The sequence below is a fragment of the Heliangelus exortis genome, chromosome 6 (assembly GCF_036169615.1).
Source record: "Heliangelus exortis chromosome 6, bHelExo1.hap1, whole genome shotgun sequence".
Taxonomy (NCBI): Eukaryota; Metazoa; Chordata; class Aves; order Apodiformes; family Trochilidae; genus Heliangelus; species Heliangelus exortis.
The window spans coordinates 27,449,309-27,476,757 of record NC_092427.1 but is presented as its reverse complement, the minus strand read 5'-3'; the positions used below and the strand labels follow the sequence as shown (position 1 = coordinate 27,476,757).

The window sequence follows — 27,449 nt, the reverse complement described above, 5'->3', positions numbered from 1 at the left end:
ACTTGGGGTTTTTGTTTGTTTTTGTTTGCTTGTGTTGTTTTGTTGTGGTTTGGTTTGGTTTTGTTTTTTTTTTTTTCCCCAGTAATTTTTCTTATTCTGTTAAGAAGCTTCAAGATCTTAAGTCTTGAGAATCTTAAAGTTTCTGAGTTGTTCTTTTAGCCAGGATGCCAAATACATTTCAGGCTGATTTATGTATGGTAGAAATTACATAGTCATTCCTAAATTATGTTTTATCTGTGAAATTTTACTGATTTATGACAGTCTTTGTATCTCTTGACTTCTGGGACTGGCTACAGGAGAACTGTAAACTACTACATTTTATGATTTGACTTTTCAGAAGTATTAGTCAACATGACTTTTGATTCTGACTGGTAGATCTGTACAAATATTAATTTTTGTAGTAGCCTGTCTACAGTGAAACTGAAAACATCTTTTCTCATCCACTTATTTATTGACTTGTAGGTTCTTTCCATTTTGTTCCCTTTAAATCAGAATATTCTTAGCCAATTGTCCTGGTTTTTAATTTGAGCAGCACGGGTGCTTCTTCTCAATGCACTGAGAGTTGTGTTAGAAGAAAGATGTGAGCATTTATTAATTGAAAGATAAGGCTATTTATTATTTGCAATTAAAAAAGATTATGTGAACCAAATTCCTATTAACCCTTCTGGTGTTCCCAGTTATCCTGGTATCACTTCTAGGACTGGGTCCTCATGAGGCCTTATTATGACTGATACGAAGAAGGGAAGGCAGGCTAAGTGTAGGTCTTTGCTTGTAGCAGTACTGGTATCTCTGCAGCTTTGCCTGGCATTTTGGTGTTAAAGTGTATCAGAACTTGAACTAATAACAATTTTAAGGTACAAATTTGTTTGACTGGAAGGAGATGTGAAATCAAATTTTGTGGTGTTTCTCAAAGGTTAGGTTTTTCTAAACCTCAGCATAACTTTTAATAATCTTAAAAAATTAAATTAAAATTGAAGTCTCTGAAGTTTATTAGCCAAAACACTTTTTTTGTATGTTTGGATATGCTGAAGTCTTACTAGTCTGAGTGGAATGAGGATAATATGTCTTTTAAATACAACACTCTTGTTTATCCATCACATTCAAAATTATGTGTCTTATTTTGCAGTAGTGTTCCATTATGGTTATTCAAGGGCTATATTAATGTTACTACTTGTACTAATCTTGGCCTAGGTGGAAATTTTTAAAATCCTGTAGCATAATTACTGATCAGAGCATTCAGTCATAACAGGAGTGAAGTTTAAAGTGTGTTACTGATGTTTCAGAGTAGGTATTCCAGGAACTTGAATAGACAGTTCTCTGCTCTTGAAAATAATATTTTTCCTAACTGCATTTTTATACATATGATACGACTTTGAAAGTGTTATTGTGCAAGAAAAAGAAAACTATTTTAAATGCTAAAATTTGTGCTCAGTATATACCAAAAATATACTAGGGTTACAAGTATAGTTAAGGCATTCTTCCTGTCTAGTCTTTTCTTTTTAGCTGATACCTGTATCTCATAGTACAGCTCTTGTGAGCACAGTGGTAAATTAAGAAAAAAAATTAAAAAACAAAAACCCAGACAAAAATCACATATATGGCTCAAGACTTTCTACCTTTTCTGGTGTGGTTAACTTTGAAGGTCCTACTCAAAAATAAAATTTGTAGCTGGTATGTTGAGCTTCTTCATATGAAATTGTCTACTTTCATTACCTGACAGTTTATGTTAGAGATGTCCCTCAGATTTTGGAAGTTTATTTTTGATTTTGGTTTTGTTGATTTTTGTTTTGTTTGTTTGTTTTTTATTTTGTTTTACTGGAGATTGTAAATGTATAAGAGATAAAGCCTTTGAGATGTGAATGTCTGTTTTTCTGTTTAGATGTTAATGGATCATCAGAATTTGTCAGAACATGTGCTTTGCATGGTTTTGTATTTGATTGAGCTGGGGTTGGAAAATTCTCCAGAACAAGAGTCAGATGAAGAGGTAAGAATAAACCCTGTGTTTTCCATTACAATACAAGTGTTGTCTAATGATTCAATATTATTTAATAATAGATGTTCATTGAAATTCAATTTTTACCATAGTAATTAGTGTAAAACATTTATTTTTACCTAAGCAGGATACAACTAAGCAAAGAAAAATGAGAAAATTGCATACTGTTGTGGAGTGTAATATATTTCATTTTTCAACAATGCCTGTGTATATATATATCTGACAACACAGATTGGTTACATCTTTACTGTTCTGTAAATCTGGACTTGAAATTGGGTGCAAAAAATTTTAAAATTAGTAAATCTAAAGCTTGCTTAGATTTCTAGATTTTCAACTGAAATGTATCACCGAACATTTTATTATTAAAGCTTTGTATCTTCTATAAGATGTGAATTAGCCAAAATTCTAACTGCTTTGGATGAAAAGTGGAATATAAAAAGCCATTATCTTTGTGATTACGGATTCCCATCTGACTTTCATAATTTTTCCTGCTTTTTAACATTACTTATACAATTAAGGACCTGACACTTTTTTTCTTTCAGTTCTGTATTGTTCTGATTTTTTTGTATTAATTTTAGGTTGTACATCTTTGGATTACTCTGAGTAGTTCCTTTAGCCTCTGCTAAATGCACTGATTGTATGTACTTGGTTATATTAAAACAAAATGTACTTATCAGGCATCCAGTCCTCACAGTAAGCATCCATCATCATAATTTTTGAGTTTATCAGCTTTAGTGAAGTACGTACTGTTCAACATATTGTTCCTATCTCATGGAGAGATTATGGCCTCTCTAGTACATTTACCAAAACAACAGAAATTATTATAACACAACAGAGAAAGTATGCTAAACTTTTTTTGTTGTATTTTAGGAATCTGCAGGTGGGCAGGAGCGCTGCCATGATAGTTGGTTTCCAGGCAGTAACTTGGTTTCTAACATGCGTCACTTCATTAACTATGTCCGAGTCAGAGTACCAGAAACTGCTCCAGAGGTGAAGAAGGAACCACCTGCAAGTACGAGTTCTGATGGTTTAGCTTCATCACAAGTAAGCACATACAAATATCAGCCATTTTCCTAGATTAGTTTAAGTTATTGCATCCTCTGGCCTTTGTTGTTAGGGTTTTTTTCCCTCCTAAGTGTACTTATAACAGAAGTAGAATTTATTTCAAATAAAAACTCCTTCCAAATCATGTATTTAATGACTTTTTTTGTCCTCAATCTACCAGAGTTCAAGGCGGAAGAGCCTCCAGAGAGAGGTAGATCTGTGTGCAGTTTGTTCTCCTAAGCAATTAACTAGAAACATGGCTTTAATTGTGCTCACCTTAACATTCAGTGAAATATTCTAATTTTCTTGTTTTCTTTTAATTCATGTTGCAAGGACTTACGCTTTTTTTTTCATATTCTTGATAGGTAGTAGAATTTCAAGCAAAGAAATGCTTTGATAGAAGCTTTCTATCAAATATAAAATGTCATTTTAGCTTATTGCTTGAGCTTGGTGTTTAGGACTGTTTGTATTGCTGAGATATTACTAACATTTAATGCAGAATAGTCTTAGCTTTCTCAAATCTGGGTAAGATTAACCCTACATTGCAAGTGCATTTGAAATTATTAATGGCAATTCTCTTTTTTACAAAGCAAATGTATAAATGGTGAGATTTTGAAGGATTTCTAGCTGGTAGATAGTATAATCTCTATGTCAGGATTGCTCTTGTATCTTTTGTGTACAGCACTTCAGATTATTGTACGCCAGATGTAGTGAAACACAATGGGTATTCATTTGCATATTAATGTTAGAAAAAAAGATCAAAATTTAGGTAGATGAGGTGAAACAGATTAAAACATAACAAAGGTAGGTGAGATGATTGTCCAAATCCCATTTTTATATTTCATCTCTGAAGAATTTGGTATCTCTTGACTGCCCAGCTTTCTGAGGAAGGAGAGGGTAAGATACTTAAATACTCTAAATTTCATGTTCAAAATATTCAAGAAACGTCTTTCTGCTATGGATGCAGTGTATGTGAGTTGTTTCCATGAATTTTTAATTTGGGACTGAAAGCAAAGGTGGCATAGGACAGAAACATCTGAATGGGCTCTGTCATTAATGTAACTGCACTCATAATCTCATGTGCCCTAAATAACAGTCTCTGCTTGCAGTTATGGAGTACGTGACTTCTGGTCTTGGCTAATAAATCCACACAAAATGGACAGCACCCATGGGGGTGTGTGGTCTCACTTGTGTGGGATTATGAGTTACATTGTACAGCAGTGCTCATTAAACTTTAATAAAAATATTTAAATGACATGAAGATACCAAAATGCTGAATATTCCAGAAAAAGTAAGGAAATACTGCTTGGTAAACAGAATTCTAAATTTGTCTAGAACAAAGCCAGTGGTTAGTTGTTTTGGTATAGATGATACTTTAATTTTCTGTTAGACTTTTTATACAGCTTTGTACATCAGATCTGTATGAAAATGACATGCAGGGCTAGTATTTTGCTGTTCCAAGTTCCAATATATTTGGAAGGGAAGAGGAAATCTAAAATGTTGTATGGGTTTTCTCCTAGTTTAAAATATTTTCTATGGTTTTATAAATGTATGTTGCTTATACTTGTATTTTTGAAAATTAAATGTTGTAATTTTTTTCCCAAGAACTCCGGGACAGCTCAAGTGTTCAGTTTGGTTGCGGAACGTAGAAAGAAATTTCAAGAGATCATCAATCGGAACACCAGTGAGGCAAACCAGGTGGTCCGGCCCAAAACATCAATGAAATGGTCAGCACCTGGTGCAACTCCACAGCTAGCCACAGCCATTCTAGAAGTGAAGGAAAGCATACTGTCCTTGCTGATTAAATTGCATCACAAACTCTCAGGAAAACAGAACTCTTACTATCCTCCGTGGCTGGATGATGTGGATGTTTTAATCCACCCAGAAATTCCAAGATACTCCCATGGTGATGGCATGACGGCAGTAGAAAGAATTTTATTGAAAGCTGCTGTTCAGAGCAGATTGAATAAACGTATAATTGAAGAGATATGCAGAAAGGTGACACCTCCTGTACCACCAAAAAAGATTAGTTCTGCAGAGAAGAAAACTTTGGATAAAGAAGAAAGGTAACGTTAAGAACAAAGCAAAGGAGTGTTAGTAGTGCATGCTACATACATACAACACTGCAGGGGAAAAGAGGACTGAGACTGGCAAGAGAAACCTGGGCAGTGTGATAGTGAGCAAAGAGAAGATGACAGATCAAGCTCATAGTTGATGTGGGAAGATTCAAACTGGCAAGTTGGGGGATGTTAGGGAAGAAACAACTGGGTTGTCAGGACAGAAATGGTCAGTGGAGAGCAGCAAATAACCAGCTTTTAGTGAAAATCTCAGTGAGGGAAGATGGGATCTTGAGAGTTCATAGAATGTAGAGTAGGAGTGCAAATGTCTGGAGGGCACAGGTAAGACTGAGGCTGGTATTTGGGAGTTTTAATAGAGCCAGACAGAAAGGTGAGTTGGCCGGGTTGGAGCAGTGGGAAGAAATTGATAATGGTGAGTGCAAAAGACTGAAATGTGTCATTTGAAGTGAGGGGATGGTTAGAAGGTTGGGGCATTGAGAGTGGTGTGGTCAGATCAAAGGACTTGCCACATTCACCTAAGTAAAGAGAGAATGCAGGCTGGAATCAACAAGAATACACTTGAATGCTTATCCATACAGTATTTCGATGTATTAATGGTTTACATAACCAGCCTATATGGTTAAGGTTATGGATGTTTGGGTAGAAACATGCAGCTGTATCCAACTCAGTTTGTTTCTGGATTGCCTTTATTTAGCCTTCTATTTTTATTTGTTTGAAAACAAATATCTCACTAAATTCTCCCTGATGTATCCAAGACCTATACTGTACTTCAAAATTAACCATAAAAAAGGAAGATTGATTTAATTTTTTCATGTAAGTCACATACTTTAAAAAGTAGAATGTTACATACTGTAGAAAATAGAATTATTTTTTGCTTACGAGTGTCAGTCAGTGGTTTACTTTTCAACATCCCTTGTGATAGTTCACTAAATGAGAGAAACAGTGAAGGAATAGCATGCAAAATTTTCTTTCAGAAAATGCCAGACCGAACAGCTACTTCAGTTAAAACAGCTACGTTTTGGTACGTGTGGTACTCAATAGTGCTAGATTTATGTACAGGAGAAACGTGGAAATCAAAAAGGATGTGATATTTTCAAAGATCTATTATAAGCACTTTAAGTTTTCAGTTAGATTCTGGGGCTAACATAATGATGAAAATAAATGTTTCCAGTTCTGAGCTGACTGTTTCTTCTCCTTAAATCCTTAATGATATTGGGGACCCGTGAAGTGTATTAATGGACAGTGTGGTAACTTAAATGACTAATCTCATAGACTGACAATCTATATCATAAAGCTGCAGTTTTTACTTCGTTTTGTTTTACTTTTTCCTGCAAGTCCAGTTTTGTATTGGTGAAGATCAAGCAGATTGTGAGGGTTCAGTGTTCACCCTTTTTGGGTACTTCAGCATATGCCGACAAACTTGGCATCACCCAGGCAATACAATGTTGCCATAGAAACCAAAATACAGAGCTTGAAGAGAGCTTGAGCTGCTTGCAGTATTTTTTCAATTGCAGTATCATACTCCCATGAGCCATCATGGAAAATTACTGAGCTGTACTGAATCTGTCAGAGTTTGTTTATGTCTTCTTATTAAAGGCCTCTGTTTACAGTCACTCTGCTTTTAGTTAAGCCATATAGTGAGAAATTCCCAGGGAGAAATAAATAAAAACAGGTTTAATGAATGCCTTGGTATGATACTCAGAATATGAATCTCCAGGATTGTTGTAAAGAGAAGTTATTTTGGGAAATGGTAGCTATACAATGCGACAGATAAATGGGGAGAGATATTTGGGTTTTTAAGGTGCCTTTAAGAAAACAAGTTAGGAGCTTTGACTTAAAAGCAGACCAGCTCAGGATAACATGTTACAGTGTACTAGCTGCTTTGGGCATGCAGATGCCTGTTCCTGTGCCAGGGCAGGGATAATCAGACAGTGCTGGAGACTAAAGAGCAACCCATCAGCATACCAGATGCCAAGTGATGTTTCAAAATCCATTGTTAGTTATCTGAATCATCTCTGAGTTGGGGAAAAAGCTTAATTGTGAATGCTGATGCACAGAGTTTGTAACTCTGGTAGAGCTTCCCTGACTGCACTGGGCAAGTGCTATGTAAAGCCCTCATCTGTGGGGCACACAGCTCTTTGCCTGTGCCATGGAATGAGCAGCTGTGGGAGGTTTGGTTTTCCCACTTGGAACTCTCCCATTTCCTCTGTAAACTCTTGTCAAAGTAAAGATCCTTTCTTGGTATCTCAGGAAGAAGATGTCTCTTTCTTTCTTTTTACATCCATTAATATTCCTCTACCCACTGCAATATGTATATATAGGCATTAGAGAACCTATACAGCCAGTACAGATTTCTAATACAGTATAAATAGAAGGGTAGGCAAGAATGAGCCTCTAATGTAAATTCAGAGCCATGTTAAATGATGAGGAAAAAATTAGTGGAATTTGCTTATCCTTATCTCCAGGGAGATAAGGGCCTTCAGTTTGGAAGCAGTCTTGAGTCAAGGTAAAAAAGTTGTTGGTGACAAGTATCTGAGGTGGAGGTAGGGGAGTAGGAACCAGTACGAGAAGCCTGAGATGGAAAATATATTATTAATTGTTTCCTTTGACATCAAACTTATTATCAAAAGTGAGGTAGGCTTGATTATTATTGTTTTAATATCATTAATATTACCATAGTTACAATAATAAATATTATTAATTATAGTCAATACAATAAATATTATTTTTTCATATAAATATGACTAATATTATAACAAGAATAGTAACTTGTAAACACTGATTTTTATATATACTTATTTCTTGTACAACAGTTGGCATTTCACTCTGTTACTCTTCCTAATGTAACAGAAAAATAACTTCCAAGAGTAAGGTATTGCTTTCTTTTTCCTATGACTCTATGCCCTAGTCTGTTAAAAGACCCCTTGGTTTTTCAGAAGGGTTTTTTGGTACAGAATTTTTCTTTCAGGCTCAAAAGAAAATAATATGTCTTAAAAAATCTCCACTTTTAAAGCAAGAGATTCCTCTGTTGGGCTTGAAAATTAATTGTTTATTTAGAGGAAGCTTTTAATTTTGAATGATATTGTTGGAAGTGGCGACTGTAATCAGTCTGACACTATAAACTATTTTTCCTTTATTATAAATACTTCTTTTTTTCACTCAGACGACAGAAGGCCAGGGAAAGGCAACAGAAACTGTTGGCTGAGTTTGCCTCAAGACAGAAAAGCTTCATGGAAACTGCTATGGATGTTGGTAAGTTTTTGTGTGGTTGACTGCTTTCTTTTTTTTTCTTCTTTTCTCTTGTCAGTACTAAGGGTTGTACTCAAACAGTTAAAAAACCCCAAAAACGTAAACCCCAAACAAATTACCCTCTCAGATTCCAGTGCTGTATCTACTCCACTAAATACTTCCTAAGAGGCTTAAAGTAGCATTTTCTAGGACAGATAATACTGAATACCTAATTGCTAAAGAATAGATTAAAATATCTTGAAAGTACTTAAAAGGGAACACATTATCTGTAGGACATAATCTTATTCCTATTTTTTTCTTAGTATGCAATGGATGAAATTATTGAATCTCTATAGTATATTTTAAATTATTTACCTTTTAAAATAAAATATCCCAAACTTCGTCTTTCAAAGATGGCATTTTCTTTAATCTGTAATAAGATTTAAGACTTTCTTTGTAAAGCCTCTAATTCTGATAAGCTTAAATTTTTGCATTTTAAATTTATGTGTAGAACTAAGGAAAGCATAATTTTTAGATCATCTGTTGCTCTAAGTGGTAACATTGTATTATTCTGTGTAAAGTGCAGGCTTTACAGCAGAATCAGCTCTTGTTTTTCTTGAGGATACATTTTTTCAGGTTCAGTTGAATATAGTGTTAAACTAGGGAATGGAAAGTATTTTCATCCTCTGGATTACTTCTTTGAAAATTAGCACTTTTGAAAGCCAAATTTTTTTCCCCACTCTTCCAATCAAATATCTGCTATGTGGTTGTGGTTTGAGTTTTTAAGCACTGACTAAAAATATTTTGACAACTGTTATTGTAAAATAGTCTGTTTTTAAAAAATACTTAAATTCTTTTCAGTTTATGTGTTGAGAAGATTTATTCCTTCATACTCATGAAGGTCTTGAATATGCCAATCACTGAAATTCCTTTAGCAACTTGATGACCATATTTATGGTGTTTGGAGAGTGTGCAATACATATATATACATATCTATATATACCTGTCATGGCTGCATTTGCATATATGCATATGTATGTCTTAATGCTCCTGTGCTTGAATTATATAAACTATGTTTAAGGTAACAGCTTTGGCTTGTGGATGGAGTATAGCAGTTAAATTGGTAAACTACACAGCATTTATTTGTGTGGCATACTTAGCTGGGAATATGTAGTTTTTACTTAACTATGTGTGTCAAATATTAAAAGAACCTTCATTTCTGTAGCAGGGAGACCATGGACCCTTGTGCTTTTGATTGTGCACTAAAAAGTTATTGGGCCTGCAAAACTTGAAAGTGTTTATTTCTTAGTATTTAAACTTCAGATAACTTCAGATATCTCAAGATAAAATGTAGTGACTGTTGTCAATTATACCAGGTCATGCACAGCAGTAGGTAGAATCAACTTAATGGGAGACATTATCATAAAGTAGTTTTTAATAAAGGTACTTATTGGCAACAACTTAATAGAATCCCAGGCATTGTGCTAGCTGAATAATAGCTTAACCTTTTCATTCACTTTTTCTCAGTGTCCTGTAGGTAGCCTTACTATTTCCTGAGCTTATGATGAAAATTCACTGAATTTTTGTACTGTAATCCAGTATTAACTAGCTTTTATGTTCATGTTTTATGGCATTAAAATAGCTTGCAGAAAGGAAGTATGTGTTCCATTATAGTGTGTAGGATTTATTTAAAAACCTAGGTTAATTCTTTGCCAGGAATATTTTTTTTACTTAAGTAATTTGTTTGGCTGCAAATGTAGCTTCTACATATTGCAGCAAATTACTGAAAGAGTTGCAAAAACTATTATTACTCTAATTTAAAAAGATAAGATGTGGTAAAAATTCTGCAACTATTCTTTTAGGAGTGAAACAATTTAAAATGAATATTAGTGCTTAGTAGTCTTACCCTGATTTATATCATAGCTGTTCTGAAAAAAATCATTTCATACTACAATCAGTCACTTAAAATGTCTTCCCTTCTCACACATTCAAACACACATTCAATACCTGTTATTTTTATTATGGGTTGGGATTCAGCAGTAGGTTTCTTTCTAAATTTGATTTTTTGTTGTAAAAAGAATGATATTCTCAAAATGCAGGGATGGTGAGGCCTCAGTTGTCACTGATCCAGTTGGTGTCACTTGAGCAAATTATTGTTGTCATAATCTTCATCAGCTTTTAGAACTTATGTATCTATTAAATGTGGGTTTAATTCAGTGGTAAAATATAAAAACTGGTGTTATTGATTTTGGGTATAGCACTTCAAAACCTTCATATTAGTTTTATCTTGACAGTGTAAAATACAGAAAATACCTTGAAAATAAGTGTTGAGAAGAGAGTTGAAGTAATGGAGAACAGTTAAAGTTGAAAGATCATGTTATTAAAACCCCATAAACTTAATTTTTCCAAAGTGTTTGTTAAAGTGCACAGAGTCATTGTTACTCCTTTGAGGCATTTATCTTGTTTGATTGTTGGGATGCTCCAGTGAAACATGGGTTAAAGCAAAGATACCCAATTACATGTTCATTTTTCAATATTAAGCATGTCTCATTTTACCAGCAAAAATATTTGTTTGAATTGGAATTCACAAATTCATCTGAGATTATGAAAGTCAAGGTTAAGGTTTTCTTGCATATAATCACTGTAGAAAGAACTCCTATTATTTAGCCCCTTTCCTTTGTGCCCCCTGTTAGTTTCTGTTTATATTTTGTGCATCTGAAGAACTGCAGTGCCATTCAAGCTTGCCTGGAATTAATTAAGTGAAATTCAGAAACAGTTATGTTAATCAACTAGGATGGAACAGAATCCACTGTCTGTAGCTGTTTCGACTGCAGGACAAATGTGAAAAGCAGAAAAATAAACCAAGAAACGATTGTAAGAGCAGCAGATAGAACTCTTCATATATATGAAGAGAATGTCTGAGGACTAAAAAATGTTGTCATAAAGTCATATTCAGTGTCAGCTCTGTAGGTCTTCTGGTCTCCTAATAAATGCTACTTTTATATCTTTGTTTTTAGAACACTAATGCACTGTTCAGACTATGGTTTACCTGTTGTGATGTGGAACTCCATGAAAGAGATTTTTGAAACTTCACTGCCTTTCAGGCAGAGCTTGCTAAGAATAAAAAGAAATCTTTTTGCTCCAGGTTAATGGAAGCCTGAGAAATTACAGTGATGTTTGTAAAGATCTGTCTAAGTTTTATAAACATGAAATACTAGGATTCATAGTATAGGAATAGTACTTAAGCACATGTGAAAATTTGTAAATTGGTTAAATTGTAAGTACAAATACTAAATATCTCACCACCTTTAATAGTTATATGTCTCTGAAGTATACAATGTGTTGGGGTTTTTTTGGTTTTTTTTTTTTTCCTTAAAGCTTTGTGATAAGCATGCATTACAGTCTTTGTTTCTTTCTGATGATGTGAATCTCAGCAGCACTTCGTTTTGTCCTTCAAGAAAACATTTTTTTGAGTTAACAAGAAGAGCAGAATTTTAATGCAATGTGACATACATTTCCTAACACTCAATCTTTGGAACCCAGAGAGAAAAATAAATTAGGTACTGATCTCATGGGAATATATATGTTGGGTCAGGGCAAAGAATATTGTTATACTGATGATTGGTTCAATGCCACAGGGACAGCTTGACACACAATGTATAGAGCTGGAAAAATGTTGACTACTTTCAGAGAGATTATGAACTATATTTCCTGTGTTTACAGAGCCCTTTTGGTTCTGGATTTTGCTGGGTTGGGTAGAGAAGGGGAGGACATTTTTTGCTCTGGAGAGCACAGATGAAATTAAATTCAGGCAGCAATGCATTCTGTGATAAAACACTGGTAGATTTTAGCAGTCTAATCTGATTTTGCTAGCAAGAAGGAAATGCTAGGAATTTGTGAATCCAGGTCTCTCACTCCTATTGATATAAAACTAAAGAAAGAGCTGAATAATAAACTTCTCTAAAAACCCATGGGATTGATAGTGTTCAGCATCAGGAGAGGGGTCTCTGGCTTTTCCCAACAAACAATGGATGTGGAATCTGAAGAGCTGATGGTGAAGGAGCACACGGAAGCAGCAGGGAAAAAAGGAGCAGAAAAAAAGGTTTTGAGCCTCCAGTCCTGACTTTATAGAGTATGGGCAGGAAATGGGAGGGAATACTGACCCCTCAGTTTTCTGCCCCTCTCGGTTCTCTTGGTGTCTTAAATACCCTCTCTTCAGGTCCCCATATTGGTACAAAAAATGAGCCTATCCTACTCAAACCATGGTACCTATAAAGTCATGCTTCAGCCTAGCAGCTAATGCCACCATGCTCCTAGAGTCAGCAAAAAATGCTGGGTGTTTGCATCAGTGGAAGCAATTAAGGAGACAGATTATTCTTCACTGTTAATTGCAACTGATAGAGCTTTGGTCACATGATGGTGTTGGTGATTTGGGGGGGGGATAGCCAGAATGGGAGAAATTTTATGTAATATTACTATCAGTCCTTAACTATAGACTTTTCATATATATAGCATATATATAATAAAAAGCATATATAGTATATGCTATATATACAATATGCTGTAATATCTTTTTTTATAATAGCATCCTGGAAATAGGAGTGTTATCTCGCAGCTTAAAGATTGTTAAGAAACTATATTTTAAAAATCAAATTAATAAAATAGCATTGCTAGTCCAGTAACTTTAAATAAATGCTTCAAGTTGCCATGGAAAACAGAAAGCAGTTCTTCGTATGTGTAGCTTGCTTTCTGTTTTCCAGACTGCCACTAATATGTTTCCATACAAGAAATTATGCTGCCAAAATGTACCCTTTCAAATGAACCATAGCCCCAGTCTTATCTTACAAAGAACCTAACAACTATTTTAAGCCACTGGTCAGGGATTATCATATTTGAATTGGGGCTTTCTGTTCTGCTGGTAATTTCTTTTTACTCTGCTTAATTACTTGAGATTTTAAATTCTTGCCAGTTTCTCTTACCGGGAATTTTGTGTAAGTTGACTTTGTTTTCTGTCACTGGCTCTAGAGGAAGTTATTTTAGTATGAAGTCTTTCTTGATGCTATAAGTTTAGTTCCTCTGAAATTTTTAGTTTGACAAAGTAGCCTAGCACTACATCTAAGTAGTTGTGAAGGAGATGTGCATTTGATTGTCGAGTTCTAAAATTAAATTAGTCTGATTTTTATGTGCCTGTTGCACATAGGCAAGTGGTATATAGATTGCATATACTGAATTGGTTTGAAACACTTTTTAAATACTAAGATATATATTTTCTCCTTCAGGTTTCTATGCAGTTTGTGGTAAATGAATTGTATTTTGTAAATTAAATATTGACTGATTTTGAGGATTTCCATTGCGTTGTCCAGAATCAGGCTGATGCACTACGTTTTCTTTCTACTTACTCTTAAAAGGACTGAATAGATGCGTAGTGTATATTATATTGACAATATTTTAGAAAAAGATAAATAAGGCTGGAATGCTTTAGTCAGTCTTGTATCATGCACTTCCAGTGCACAGGCATACATGAATGTGTGTTGCACAGTTATGAAGTGATGTTAAATATAAAAAATGGCTTTTGTGTTTACTTCCTTCTGGCTGTAGTTGCTTCTAGGCTTTCCAGATATTTGGACTTAGAGCATTCTGCTTTTTTATTGTACCATCTGTCTGCCACTAGATGGTGATAGACGTGTGTACAATATTAGCAACTGTGTGTCAGTAAAGATTGGAGTTTGCTTTAATGTGACCCTCAATAACTGACTGGGAAATCAATAGTTACTAAACGGAGTAATTTTGGTTCTGCCCTGTGAATGAAGAGCATTGAATGGAGAATTTCATTGCAAAGAAAGATGCTGCCTGGCATCCAGCACACTACTTCTTACAGCAGCAGGCCCCCTGTGATGAACTTCAGAACTTTCAGAAGGCAGCATCCTAAAAGCAGTTCTGCATCAGGACTGTTGCTGCACTCAAGGTTTTAGAGTTCTGTGTGCAGCACCCGGGCCTACTCAAGGATGTAAAAGGCATGGTTGAAGGTAGAGCTTCAGGTGTTTTCCTGTGGAAAAATTACATTCTAGGAAAGAAACAAAGCACCCTTATATCCTAGGTAAAGAGACTGACAGTATGTGTTCCTGAGCAGTCAGGAGAGGATTGTTGAAGTCCTAAGGTGCTTTCAAGAAAAAAATTACTGCCGTTATTGTAAAGTGAAATTGCATCTACTATGGTTATTCTCTTATCCCCAAGCCACCCCTGCTGTCATGTGAGCGATTGTTGCATCAAGTACAATTGCTTCAGTTCTTATAAGCTAGTCCCTAGCCTTGCACATTTCTGTCTGTGCACTTAGGCATTATTATTTGGATGATTAGAAAACTCTATTTCTGATAGGTCTTGAATACAATAAATGCTGCCTAGCGGCAGATTTTCTTACTGCATCCTAAATTTTTAAACGTTGTTCAGATTTCATATTAAAACAAATCTTTCATTTTTACTTGCACATTTTGTTTGCCTTCTTAGAACTTCAAGATGATCAGAGGTCTCAAGATCAACTTTTTCCTTCTAGTTGTTGTCAGAGTCAGTTATCAGCAAATACAGTTTTAGTAGCGATTCATATTCATTGCCTTTCATCTCTGTGTTCAGACTTTTAAATATAGTATGGAATGAAACTAAAGTTAGATTTCTGTTTTATAGAAGTTTAAGGAGATAAAGATGAATACAGAACTTGAACTAAATATTGAATTACACAGGGAATAATTTTGACTGTGGGAAAGCTTCTAATTCATTGTGTATGTTTCTCTTTGAAGCAGTGAGGTTAGTTTCAAGTAACTGTCAGTGTTTTAGTTGTAGATAAACTAGAGTAATTATTTTGGAGTTCCTTCTTCACTACCTCAATGCAGATGCAATTTGATTTCTTTTCCTCTGTTTAATATCAACTTTCTTCTAATTTTTTAGAATCACCAGATGCTGATACTGCCATGGAGGTAGCTACATCAGAACAGCATGTTTCTGAGGCAATATATGATTGCGTTATTTGTGGACAAAGTGGTCCTTCTACTGAAGACAGACCTACAGGGCTAGTTGTACTACTACAAGCATCCTCAGGTATGAATGTGTGGCTTGTTGCACAAGCAGTGTTTCTGTGGATTTGAGTGTATGTGCATAAATACTACTGCATCTCACAATTCCTGGAAAGACAGTCTCCTCTTTTTGTGGGTGATCCTCCATGACCCATGTGTGTAGATCTAAGGGTACAGAAAAAAATTCTTAAATGTTTGAGAAAAAAGCAAACAGTTTCATTCTCTCCTAGTTCCTGTTCGTTTTTGCAAACCCACCAGTATATAGTAGACCTTCAGGAAAATAGGTCTTAAAAGAAAAACAAAATAAAAAAGCCATCAGTGTGTCTATATATATATATATGAGCATGTTTGTGTATGTATATATACCTTATGTACAAGTGCAAAAGCCCAGCTTCCAGTATTTAGCTTCTTTAATAATTTTTTTACTGTTTAATGCCAACAAAGCACAGTCTAATTATAAACCAGAATTTCCTGATTGTTTTCTTAATTGCATATTTTTATGCAATTCATATATTCTTAATTGCAGTCTGTTATTTTCTTAATTACATATTTTTATCCATTGCATTCCTTATTGCTGCTTCTCTTCGTTCAGTGTTGGGACAATGTCGCAATAGTACTGAGCCAAAGAAGCTGCCAACGACTGAAGAGGAGCAAATATACCCCTGGGATACGTGTGCAGCACTACACGATGTGAGGCTTACAACGTTACAGCGGTACTTTAAAGATGTAAGTATTTCATATGAGCAATACTACCATTTCCAAAAAATTTGTGGAAAAAGGTAAATGAAATTACAGCTTTGAGTCCTCCCAGTTTCACATCTACATTTAGTGAACTCTTTGTAATGTTGCAGCAGTTATGAAGTGTTTACATTTGATAGGGTCCTTATTTTGAATAGCATCTGATTTTCCCCTATTTGTATTTTTGGCATAAGGGTCTGGTGTATCTGCAGGCTGTTTAGTCATTGAGTATCCGTGCTGATGTTCTCTAGAAGATATTTCACAATCCAGTGAGACCACAAAATTGAAATGTGGTTTTGCTTCCTTGGGTATTACTTCCAAAGCACCTGTTTTCTTGTGGCCACTCAGACAACCTGATTAAGGAGTTACTCTTAATCAGGTAAAAGTATTTTCGGCAGCACAGAGTAGGTGGAAGGAGCTGTTTTAACCTGTCACAGGTTTCTGAGCCACTACAGAGAAGGGGAGGATGAGTGGACAGAAAGGAGGAACCAGCAGAGCACTTGACTCTATTCTGCTGTATTCTAAACTCTGCATAACATTACTGAAGTTCAGTTTTACACAAGTTGGGATGTTACTGTTGGCTTTGCAGTTCTATAAGCTGTTCCAAACAGACTTCTGCAAAACTTCACAAAGCCTTGTTAAAGCTTTTGGTATTTAATTTTGAGAGCCAATTCTTGTTGCTTAACAAGACTTATTTAGTTGTAGACCTTTGTGGAAGGTGCTGCCTGTGACTTTTCCTGGCTAGTATATAAAACAGCTCTGTAAGATAATACATAACTGTTCTGAGAAATCATTCTAGGGCAGAAAAATATATTAACCTATGACTCTAAATAAGCTCCTATACATTAGTCCCAGGTGACATAATAGCTCTTAGGCAAATCTGCCTAAATAACCAGCCTCGAGAAACTTAAATATTGGCTTTTAAGAGGAAAAAAATGTGGCAATTTTTACAAGATTGCTAGCTTTCTTGTGTTCTGTCATCCACAGATAATTGAAATTTGCAAAGTGCAACCAAGCTTGCTTATAAAGAGTAGATTAATTTAGAGTAAAATCCATAAATGTTTCGATAAGCTTTAAAAAAAATGGGCAATATTTTCAGGAAAGCACCATCTTCTGAGACAAATATTAACACATTTCCTTGCTGAAGGGTAAAACATTTAAAGCAGGAAATTATTTCTGTACAAAAGATACTTCAGTTCGGAAAGAGTACATGGCTTTTCATCCTTTGACACTGATGATGTTTGTTTATTGTTTCAAATAGTTAATGAATATTTTTCCTGCTGAAGTGATTAAAAGCATTAAAGCAATACTGTAGTTTTATTTTTATATGTTTGCCTAATGCAGATGGGAGGGGCTCCAAGTAAATTGTTGCTCAAAAACTTGGTCTCGCTGAAGTATGTATTTGCCTTTCTGTGTTGTAATACTGTCAACAGGTTAGTCTAGAATTCAGTGGAATAGTGAGAAAATCATTTCAAAAATTCCATCCCTGATTCCAATAGTAGCTGAATTAGCTGTTTTGCTTTCAAGCGTCCAAGTCACTCCTGTGCTAAAAAATATCACTGCGTGAAAGAACTAATCCTTAAATTTCTTTTGGCATAAAAATGGAAACATTTGTTGGTGTCCTAAGTGTCCTGTTCAGCTGAACTAAGTTTCTGTTTATCAGCTGTGTCCTTCCCAGTACGTGTCCTTCCTCTAACAATGTATTTCATAAAATCATAGGATGGTTTGGGTTGGAAAGGACCTTAAAGATCATCTAGTCCCAGCCCCCTGCCATGGGCAGGGAGACCTTCCATTAGACCAGGTTGCACAAAGCCCCATCCAACTTAACCTTGAATACTTCCAGGGTGGTAATCATAGCTGCACCTTCTCAGGGCAAACTGTTCCAGTGTCTCAACAGCTTCACACTAGAGAATTTCTTCCTAATGTCTAAATCTACCTTCTTTCAGCCTAAGGCCATTACCCCTTGTCCTATCACTCCATGCCCTTATAAAAAGTCCCTCCTCAGCTTTCCCGTAGGCCCTCTTCAGGTAATGAAAGGCAGCTACAAGGTCTCCCTAAAGTCTCTTCTCCATGATAAACAACCCCAACTCTCTCAGCCTATGTTCATAGAAGTGCTCCAGCCCTCTGATCATCTTTGTGGCCCTCCTCACTCCAGCAGCTGCATGTCCTTGTGTTGGGGGCTTCAGAACTGGACACAGTACTCCAGGTGTGGTCTCACAAGAGTGCACCAGTGAGGAAGAATTTCCTCTCTCGACCTGCTGGTGTCACACTTCTTTTGATGCAGCCAAGGACTCAGTTTTCTGGGCTGCAAGTGCACATTGCCATGTTGAACTTTTAATTAGCTGACATCCCCAAGTGCTTCTCCCTAGGGATACTCTCAATCTGTTCTCTGCCCAGCCTGTAGTTGTGCTTGGGATTGTCCCAGCCCGTGTGCAGGACCTCACACTTACGTGGTTTGCATGGGCCCACTTCTCAAGCCTGTCAGGGTCCCTCTGGATGACATCCCTTCCCTCCACCATGTCAACCACATCACACAGCTTGGTGTTGTCAGCAAACTTGCTGAGGGTGAACTCAATCTCACTGTCCATGTTGCTGACAAAGATGTTAAACAGCACCAATCCCAGTACCACACTCTGGGGAACATCACTTCTGGTGACACACTTTGGTGTCACTGATCACCACTTGGGCATCAAGCCATTAACAACAGTTTTTTGAGTGTGACCATTCAGCCAATTCCTTAACCAGAGTGTTCCGTTCATCAAGTCCATGTCTGTCCAGCTTGGACAAGGGTGTCATGTGGAAGTGTCAGAGGTGTTGTACAAGTCCAGGTAGATTTATATTTGTTGCTCTTCCCTTATCCTCCAACTCTAAACCCATCATGGAAGGCACTGACTTTACCCCTAGTGAAGCCATCTTGGCTGTCACCAGTCACCTCATTATTACACATGTGCCCTATAGTTTCCAGAAGGATCTGTTCCATGAACTTGTTGGGCACAGAGGTAAGACTCATTGGCTTGTAGTTCCCTGGGTTTTCCTTTTTTTTTTTATTTTAAAAGTGTGGGTTGTTTCCCCTTTGCCAGTCAGTGGGAACTTCACGAAACCACCACGATGTTCAGATGGGATGGATAGTGGCTTAGGAACTTCATCCTTCAGTTCCCTCAGGACCCACAGATGCATCTCATAAGGTCCTGTGGACTTGTGCACCTTCAGGTTCCTTAGGTGGTCTCAAACCTAATCTCCTACAGTGGTGGCTCTTCATTCTCTCAGTCCCTGCCTTTGCCTTCTGTGACTTGGGTGGTGTGGCCTGAGAACTTGCCACTGAAGACGGAGCAAAAAAAGTCATAGAGTTCCTCAGCCTTCCCCATATCCGATATAACCAGGTCTTCTGTTTCCTTCTGGAGAAGTCCCACATTTTCCCTGGTCTTTCTTTTATCACCACCATACCTATAGAAGCTTTTCTTCTTGTCCTTGACATCCCTGGACAAATTTAATTCTATCAGGGCTTGAGTTTTCCTAACCTGATCCCTGACTGCTCAGACAATTTTTCTGTATTCCTACCTGTCCATGCTGTCAGGGAGTTCTATCCCACGAAAGGAAAAATCACTGAAAACAATTATTTTAATATTTGATATGACCAAGTATTATGAGAAAAAACTTGAAACAGGGAAAAAACTAGAAAAAAAAAAACCTAGAAAAAACTAGGTTAACAGGGATGTGTTCTGAATCCTCAGAACCAGTAATGATGCAGGTGTGCTCCATCCGAAACTTGTGACTTGCTTTGGAGTCTATTTCTTAGCTCCAAAGGAGTAAAGCCTTTCTGAAGAGACTTCAGGATTGGTTTGCTTTGGTTTGGTTTTTCTGTTTTTGTTTGTTTTCTTTTGCAAATGATACTATGTAGCTTCATTAAATGTCTGCAATAAAAACCGTTTTTCCTGAATGAAACCTTTGTCCTGGGAAGCTTATTCAAGTGTATCATAGGACAGTACCTTAGTGCAGTCTACTAAATCATGCAGTAACCACCATAAGAAAAAGTTTTTCTCATTCTGTCACCTGGAAGGATCATAGTACATGAATTTCATGTTGAGGCAAGGTCAAGAGGGCTGTGTCTTGTAACACATGTAATTTTGTTTTCATTTCCTGCTCCTCTGCAGGAAAAAACCCAAGATTCTAGGACATCCTTAACATGTAAAAAAGGAGTCAGTTATTCATAGTATCCTGGTTTTGCATCATACCTGAAAATCATTTTAGAGTGAGTGTACACTAAAAATTATTATATAACCAAAATGTAAATTTCAATCTCTGTATTAGATTATCTTTTTTTGAGAAGTAGTGATTTCATAATTTGACTACAGCTGGGTATTCTCCAAGAGAATTTTCTAGAATTCCTTATTGTAAGTTTGCCAGTGGTGACTGTTTTTCCAGCTTATTTTTTTTTTCAGGATTACCTATGAGGTAACTTTATTTTTAACATGTGGGCTATAAGTACAGGTTTTTAATAAGGCCAGTGGTTTCAAAACAATCTTAGTTTTAAAGTGTTTATTCTCTTTTATCTTTATGTTATATACAATATTGTTCAAAAATTGATTAAAACCTCTAAGTGCTTACCATGGATTTTAGTAACGGAGTGAGATTTAATTATATAACCCCAATCTTAGTATTTTGGTTATATATATAACTGAGTGAAGCCTACTGGAGCAGTATGTCGCTGTGGTACACAGAATAACTTGTACTATTGGAAGGAAAAGGAGAGTTAGATCCATTTGCATCCTCTAATAAAAAAAGGTTTTTCAAAGAAGTCAATGTCTTAAGTGACAAGAACTGCAGAAATTTAACTTCAGGGTTTAGCTCTTTGTTGGAAAGAATAGCATAGTGGCAGACATGTAAGTTACCATAAGTAACAACTTCAAAAAACCAAATTTTCTTTATTTCCACAACGTATGTCTTAATTAGATAGCATACAGGTAAAAATCTATACATTTTTAAAATCCTGAGATATATTCTGGTAAATACCTTCATAACTTTATATGCAATTTTTATTTATTCTTCCTGGTTTTGTTTTATGTAGAGTTCCTGTCTCCAAGCAGTGTCAATAGGCTGGGAAGGAGGTGTTTATGTACAAACTTGTGGTCATACATTACACATAGATTGTCACAAATCTTACATGGAATCATTACGGGTAAGTAAAACTAAAGGCCATCTTTTTTATTTGGATTTACTGTTTGAAGCAGAGAAAGAAAGACTGAGTTTACATGAATGGACAAGATGTTTTTACTGTGTTTCAAAAACTGTAGATAGTAAATTTCTTATTACATCTTGACATTATTAACAAAAGTACTTTGCTTTCAATTTTGATGTATCAGAAAAAATACATTACTAAATCCTGCTAAAAATTCAGTCACTGTTTTTTTGCATTTTCTTTCTGGTGTGTATCTTCAGGCAAAGCATTTCTTTTCATTCCTGTTTCTTAGATTCCTATTCTGATCTTCAATGCCTGTTAGTAATTACTGAGAAGCAGAAGTTAAAAATGAGAGGGGGATTTTACAAATATAAACTTGTGCCTTTGGTTAATTTCTATTATGAAAATGTAGTTAGAAAAAGTTAGATTTTTATCTCTAGGTATGGTATAAGTTGCAGGTATACATGTAGTTTAGAGAAATGAGTTAATATACTTGGACTTCTGTGAATCATGCTTTTTTTTTCCTCGCCTTCAAAAAATACTTTAGCAAATTTCATCTACATCTTCTTTGTTGTCTTTTAGAATGACCAGGTCCTCCAGGGCTTTTCAGTGGACAAAGGAGAATTTACCTGTCCTCTTTGTAGACAGTTTGCTAACAGTGTTCTTCCTTGTTACCCTGGAAACAACGTGGAAAGAGGCCTTTGGCAAAGTCATAGTAACAAGTGTATGCAAGATCTCGTACAAGAGGTGGAAGATCTTCAAGAACAGCTGGGAACTTTCCCAGTAAGCATCAGTGTAAGGCAGAAAGATCCTTGTTAATTTGCCTCTACCTTTCAGTTTTTACATATGTTGCATTTGTGACCTTTTAGAAACTCGACACCCTGGGAAGCTTCATTTTCTTCTGATATGGAAGATAGTAAACCTTTTATTTTATTTTTTTTTTTTTACTATCAAGAAATTTTAAATATTTACACCACTTGCTGCATTACTTACTAAAACAAAAAGCTATGACATAATTAATATAATTTATATGGAGTACGTTTTCACTTCTCTCCTTAGTACATAATACATAGAATTGAGTCGTGTAATATAAACACTATTTATCATTTCTTTACAGTGTAAAAATGTGAATATCCTTGTAATTGGAACATAGTTAAAGACTGTTTATTAAGAACATTTTAAGGTGTGGATTATTTGTTTTACAGAAAGAGCAGTTTGCAGATGCTCATGTGTTACAAAGCTGAATGAGGTCTTCTGGCATGATAGACCCAATTCAAATAAATTTTTCTAACCCTCTAGTCTTGATAGAGATAATTTATGTTCTTTTTCTGTACTTGTGCAATGCAGATATGCTTTAAAATAATGCAAGCAGTGAGATTCCTGAGCTTAGGAGATGGACAAAACAGTGATGTTTTCATACTCAGAACAAATGAGAATAACTTCCAGAGTATTATAACAGTTCAGTGAGATAGAATACTGGCTTTTTAATACATATTTTTTCATAACCTGCAAATATGTTTTTATAGATATGAAAGTGCTATGCTTTGTTGCACTTTGTTGCATTATCAGGTGTTGCAGTTCTTCAGGTAAAATTAACTACTCTTCTTTTTTGTCTTTGTTCTTAGTCTGAAACCAATCTCAGTAAAGAAATGGAGTCTGTAATGAAAGATATAAAAAGTACCACACAGAAGAAGTATACAGATTATAGTAAGAGTCCTGGGTCACCTGACAATGATTTTCTCTTTATGTATTCAGTAGCCAGGTGGGTATGTTTTTTCTTTGTGTTTTTTTCCTTTTTTGTTTCTCACTAATGGTATTACTCACCCAATAATTTTCTTCTTTAAAAATTAAAAAATGTCCAACTACTCCAAAAGGTACTTTCTGAGTACCTAGTACTTCGAGGTTACATTTTCTGATTTCCATATACAAGATGGAAAGATGTAACTTTCAGTTCATTTTTAGGCACAAAACCTGAGCAACAGTTTTTTCAAATCCAGGTGAATTTTGAATGTCTTTGGAGCAGGATGCTCCACAACCTCACTGGGCAGCCCGTTCCAGCGTTCTGTCACACTTAGAGTAAAAAAGCTTTTCCTTATGGTTACAAAGAACCTCCTATGCTCCAGCTTGCACCCCTTGCCCATTGTCCTGTCCTTGAACATCACTGAAAAGAGCCTGGCTCCATCCTCCTGACTCGTGCCCTTTATAAATATATAAACATTAAGGATGTTGCCCCTCAGTCTCCTCCAAGCTGAAGAGACCCAGCTCCCTCAGCCTTTCCTCACAAGGGAGATGTTTGTGTGGCTCTGCACTGGGTTTTTTCAAGCAGTTCCGTGTCCTTCTTGAACTGAGGGGTCCCAGGGGAAGTAGGGCTTCTAGTTTTGTGTATTCATTTATTCTGAAACATTTAATTGGTTTTGGTCAGACCATCTACAACTGCTACTCATTTCTTCTTGGTATTTAATCTAACATAAAGTGCTCAAGATGGTAAGTAGTCCATGTTAAGCATTTGAATACAGTGATATTTTTATTGACTCCATATATTTGCAAGTGAATTGAACACTCTAATATTCTTATAAGTCATGTTCAATTTTTCAATCTAAAAGTATATCATTTGCAGTCTTCTTAAAAGATTCTGATTTACCACTGGAGGACAGCTTTGATACAGGACTGGGAATGCTACTGGTTAAACAAGATGTAGCTGTTTGCCCGAACTTATCCTTTCTGCTTCAGGAAAATGGGAATTTACTTTTCTTATTTCACTTTTGCTTACCCAGGCAGATATTACTGGTAGCAGAGAAAAGAAATTACAAGTGAATTCCCCACCACCTAGAGGGAGAGCTAACACTGATCTGTTTTCTTAGCAAAGAGGCACTTGGTGTCTTGGCATCCTGATCTGCAGGCACAGCTGGAGAGCAGCTCCTTCCCTGCCTCCCCCTCTCCCTGCAGCCTTACCTGGTTAAATTTGTGACCTTTTTGTATGAATCCCTCCTGGTCTTTACTAACATTTATGAGGTTAGTGTAGTGTGTCATTCAAAACCAAGCTTCAGTTTTAATAGCTGGACATTCAGAGCATTGGTCACTGTCATTTGTGGCAGCATCTTGGAGGACTGTTTCTGTATTGCATAGCAATAAATCTCATGCTTTTGTTGGCTGGGTAAACAAAGCTTTTGGGTTTGCTTTCAGCTGTGTATAGACTCATATAAGAACCTTGTGTTCTTTCCTTCCATTCTGTGTCTCAGTAACTGGTATTTTTCTTACGTATGTGGTCTTTGTACACTGAAGTAGGAAAAATGGTAATGATTAACTTGATTCTTTTCTCTCAACGGAAAGAGGAGGTCAATCCAAATGTGTTCTTTCTCTGGAAAGAGTAGTGCGTTTTTATGCCCCCCTCTGTCCTGACATGAACACTGAGAAATATGCAGTCACCCTCCCCATCCCCAGTATGTTTCTTTAATGAAACGCCTCAAGAAGGGATGGAGCAGGGCTGGTTTTTAATCAGGAGTCTGTACTGCTGAGGAAAATGCATCTCGTCAGTTGTTTGTTTTTTCTGTGAGTTAGGAAGATAAAGCCAGCATTCTACAGAATTTGTTGCTCCAGTTAATGATGCAAAGATTTCTAGATAAACAGTCACTTATATAGATTTTCTTTCTCTGTCTCTTCCTTTCATTTTGAAAGGTTTGAGATAGCAAAGGATGCTTTCAGAGACCCCACTCTGTGTTCAGCTCTTCTGTCAATGCCCGAAGTTTTTCTTCCTTGATGAGAGAAGAGGCACTGAGACCGCTGCTTTTCTTCAGTAGAGGGCAGGTGGTATTCAGATCCTCAAGACAGAAGGGACCTTGAATGAGGGAGGTGATTGATACAGTAGCCTCTTTCAAATGTGATTTGGGATGGCTCCACCTCACTGTTGCAGAATATTTTATAGAGGCAAGGGGTTCAGTTTCACAGAAGGTGTTTAATGTGCACTTTTATGCCAAAGTTTAGGTGTATTTTGAAAGAAATGTCATAGAGGAACAGGCTAGTATTTATATTTCCAGGATAGCTGAACTATAAGCTGCTGTCTTTGAGGAGCTGGGGGTAATGAAGAAGTGTGAGAGGTGAGAGTTGGTATGAAACAGGTGATGGAGCATGTGTTTCCAGAAATCTTTCTCCGTACATTCCTTATAGCAAAAACTACTATTTAATACTTCTTACAAATCAAGAGTTGTTGCAGAATTTTACTTGAGGTTGGTTTTGTAAAATTGTGCATACTTCTTGCTGAAAGAGAAATTGAAAATTCTTGATCTGGAAAGTTGTTCTTTGACATTCAGGTACTGTTTTTGATTTAAATCTTACCTTGGTTTTAATGGAAGGCTCCCATTAATTTTCTTCTACAAATTAGGTATCAGAAGGTTCGTAGAAATAAAACATCCTGGTTTCCTTTATATCCCCATGATGAACCAGCATACACTGATCTACAGTTGCTATTTTGTCGACTAATATGAAATCCCTGCTTCCTTGCTGGTAGATTTTCAGAAGTTCAGTGAGCACTGCAAATTGCCTGAAGAGTGGAAAATTCCCCTGTCACACAGATGCCCTTATCAGCAGCAACCAGATGGAGCTCTGAGCAGACACATTATCAGTGTTAAATTGCCTTTTCTGAGTAGAGAGGATTAAAGCATTCCTTCAGAAATGGGTGGCATAAGCTGCAAACTTAGGGATCATAATATTCTGAAATTTTACTATTTTAATAAATGTATGAAAGTATCTTAGCAAACACTGCATAACAAAGTGTATTATTCTTTCAGGCTCACGGAGCTGAAATTCTTGAAAAATTTGTTTTGAACAAAATAGTAATTGTGTAGTTTCTTCTTCAATATGTGTGTGAGGGTGTGGATTCTTAGATTTATTATGTGCCTAAAATTCTAAGATTTCTTTTAGTAAGTATGCAGTTGCATTGTATTGAACTTAAAAATGTTTGACTTTTAGTCAAAGGACAAGATATGTTTAAACTGAGCTTTGCAGTTTGGATTAAATTAGCAGAATAGCATTTCAGAATAATAGAATTCTGTTCCTTAATTTTAATTAAAGTAATGCATGTTGACTTATTATAACAAACTCTCAAAGAACACAATGTAAATTGTTTGCTCCATGTCTTGAAGGTAAAAGATAATGCAGTACTGAAACATCCAATTCCAAAATTAAACAAAGCTATCAAATTTGGCCTAAACAATTCGTGTCTGAGTATCAGATTATAATAATACTAAGAAAAAAGGCATCAATGTGACATGCAGAGATTTAGGGACACAACTCCTGTTTCATACTAATGAGCTGCAGTGAATACCAATGTTTCATTAAGAATTACCCTCCAAGGCTTTTATTAACTAACTTATCTATAAAGGTCAGTGCTTCCATTATAATATAGACTGTTTTCAAACTTAGTTAAGTGAGGGCTTATTCATTGTACTGTCTGCTTGTTGAAAGCAAAACAGAAACCCTTCCAATAAAGGACACAGTTTTTTGACAGATCTGATTGAAATTTAGCCAATATGTATTTTATCTTACAAGGTTTGCTGTATTATCAAGTTGTGTGTGCATACAGAAAAACACCTCAGAATTGAATATTCTTCAGTCACAACTGTAGCAGTTCTCTTAATATAGTACTTGCCAATCAAAGCACTTAACATCGTGTATGACAATATCTTGATAAATTTTGATTTATTCTGAGTCATATTTAGGCAGTATCTCAAACTAAAGATTAGTTAACAGCATTGTTTTTAGTGTATGCTAGGATTTTCTGGTGAGTTGTTCATGTCCATACAGGTTGGAATAATGCTGTTCCACTCAACACTGATGTTTTGCTTGCAGAACAAACTTGGAACTTGAACTGGTCCATCGAGGAGGCAATTTGTGTTCAGGAGGTGCAAGCACAGCTGGGAAAAGATCATGTTTAAGTAAGTTTCATGTTACACAGTAAAATATAAATTATGAGAGTAGTGAAAAAGATGTCTACTCTCTGAAGTTTTCTAAATTGTCAGCTTTCTTCTTTTAAGAACCTTTTTCCTGCCATAGTTTGTTTTTTGTTTAAATTTGAGAAACTGAGTGTCTGTCTTGTACTTCTTTTTGCATGAATTATTAATTTGAGCTGTTTA

General features: G+C 35.9%; 1 protein-coding gene across 7 annotated transcripts in view; it reads left to right on the top strand.

Annotated features, from left to right (window-relative positions):
• Positions 1-27,449, top strand: part of UBR3 (ubiquitin protein ligase E3 component n-recognin 3) — a 103,669-nt gene that overhangs the window by 46,388 nt on the left and 29,832 nt on the right. For 5 of the 7 annotated variants that reach the window (XR_011726560.1, XM_071747398.1, XM_071747395.1 and 2 more), the window contains 11 exons: positions 1,880-1,984; positions 2,864-3,037; positions 3,219-3,248; positions 4,643-5,103; positions 8,279-8,367; positions 15,283-15,432; positions 16,000-16,133; positions 21,211-21,321; positions 21,904-22,116; positions 22,947-23,083; positions 27,166-27,251. Coding sequence is in view for 6 of the 7 variants with exons in the window: in XM_071747398.1 (XP_071603499.1) it covers positions 1,880-1,984; positions 2,864-3,037; positions 3,219-3,248; positions 4,643-5,103; positions 8,279-8,367; positions 15,283-15,432; positions 16,000-16,133; positions 21,211-21,321; positions 21,904-22,116; positions 22,947-23,083; positions 27,166-27,251 (1,690 nt within the window). In the remaining variant the exon portion in view is untranslated. The remainder of the gene's footprint in view (positions 1-1,879; positions 1,985-2,863; positions 3,038-3,218; positions 3,249-4,642; positions 5,104-8,278; positions 8,368-15,282; positions 15,433-15,999; positions 16,134-21,210; positions 21,322-21,903; positions 22,117-22,946; positions 23,084-27,165; positions 27,252-27,449) is intronic. The other 2 variants (XM_071747397.1, XM_071747399.1) reach the window with 2 other exon arrangements.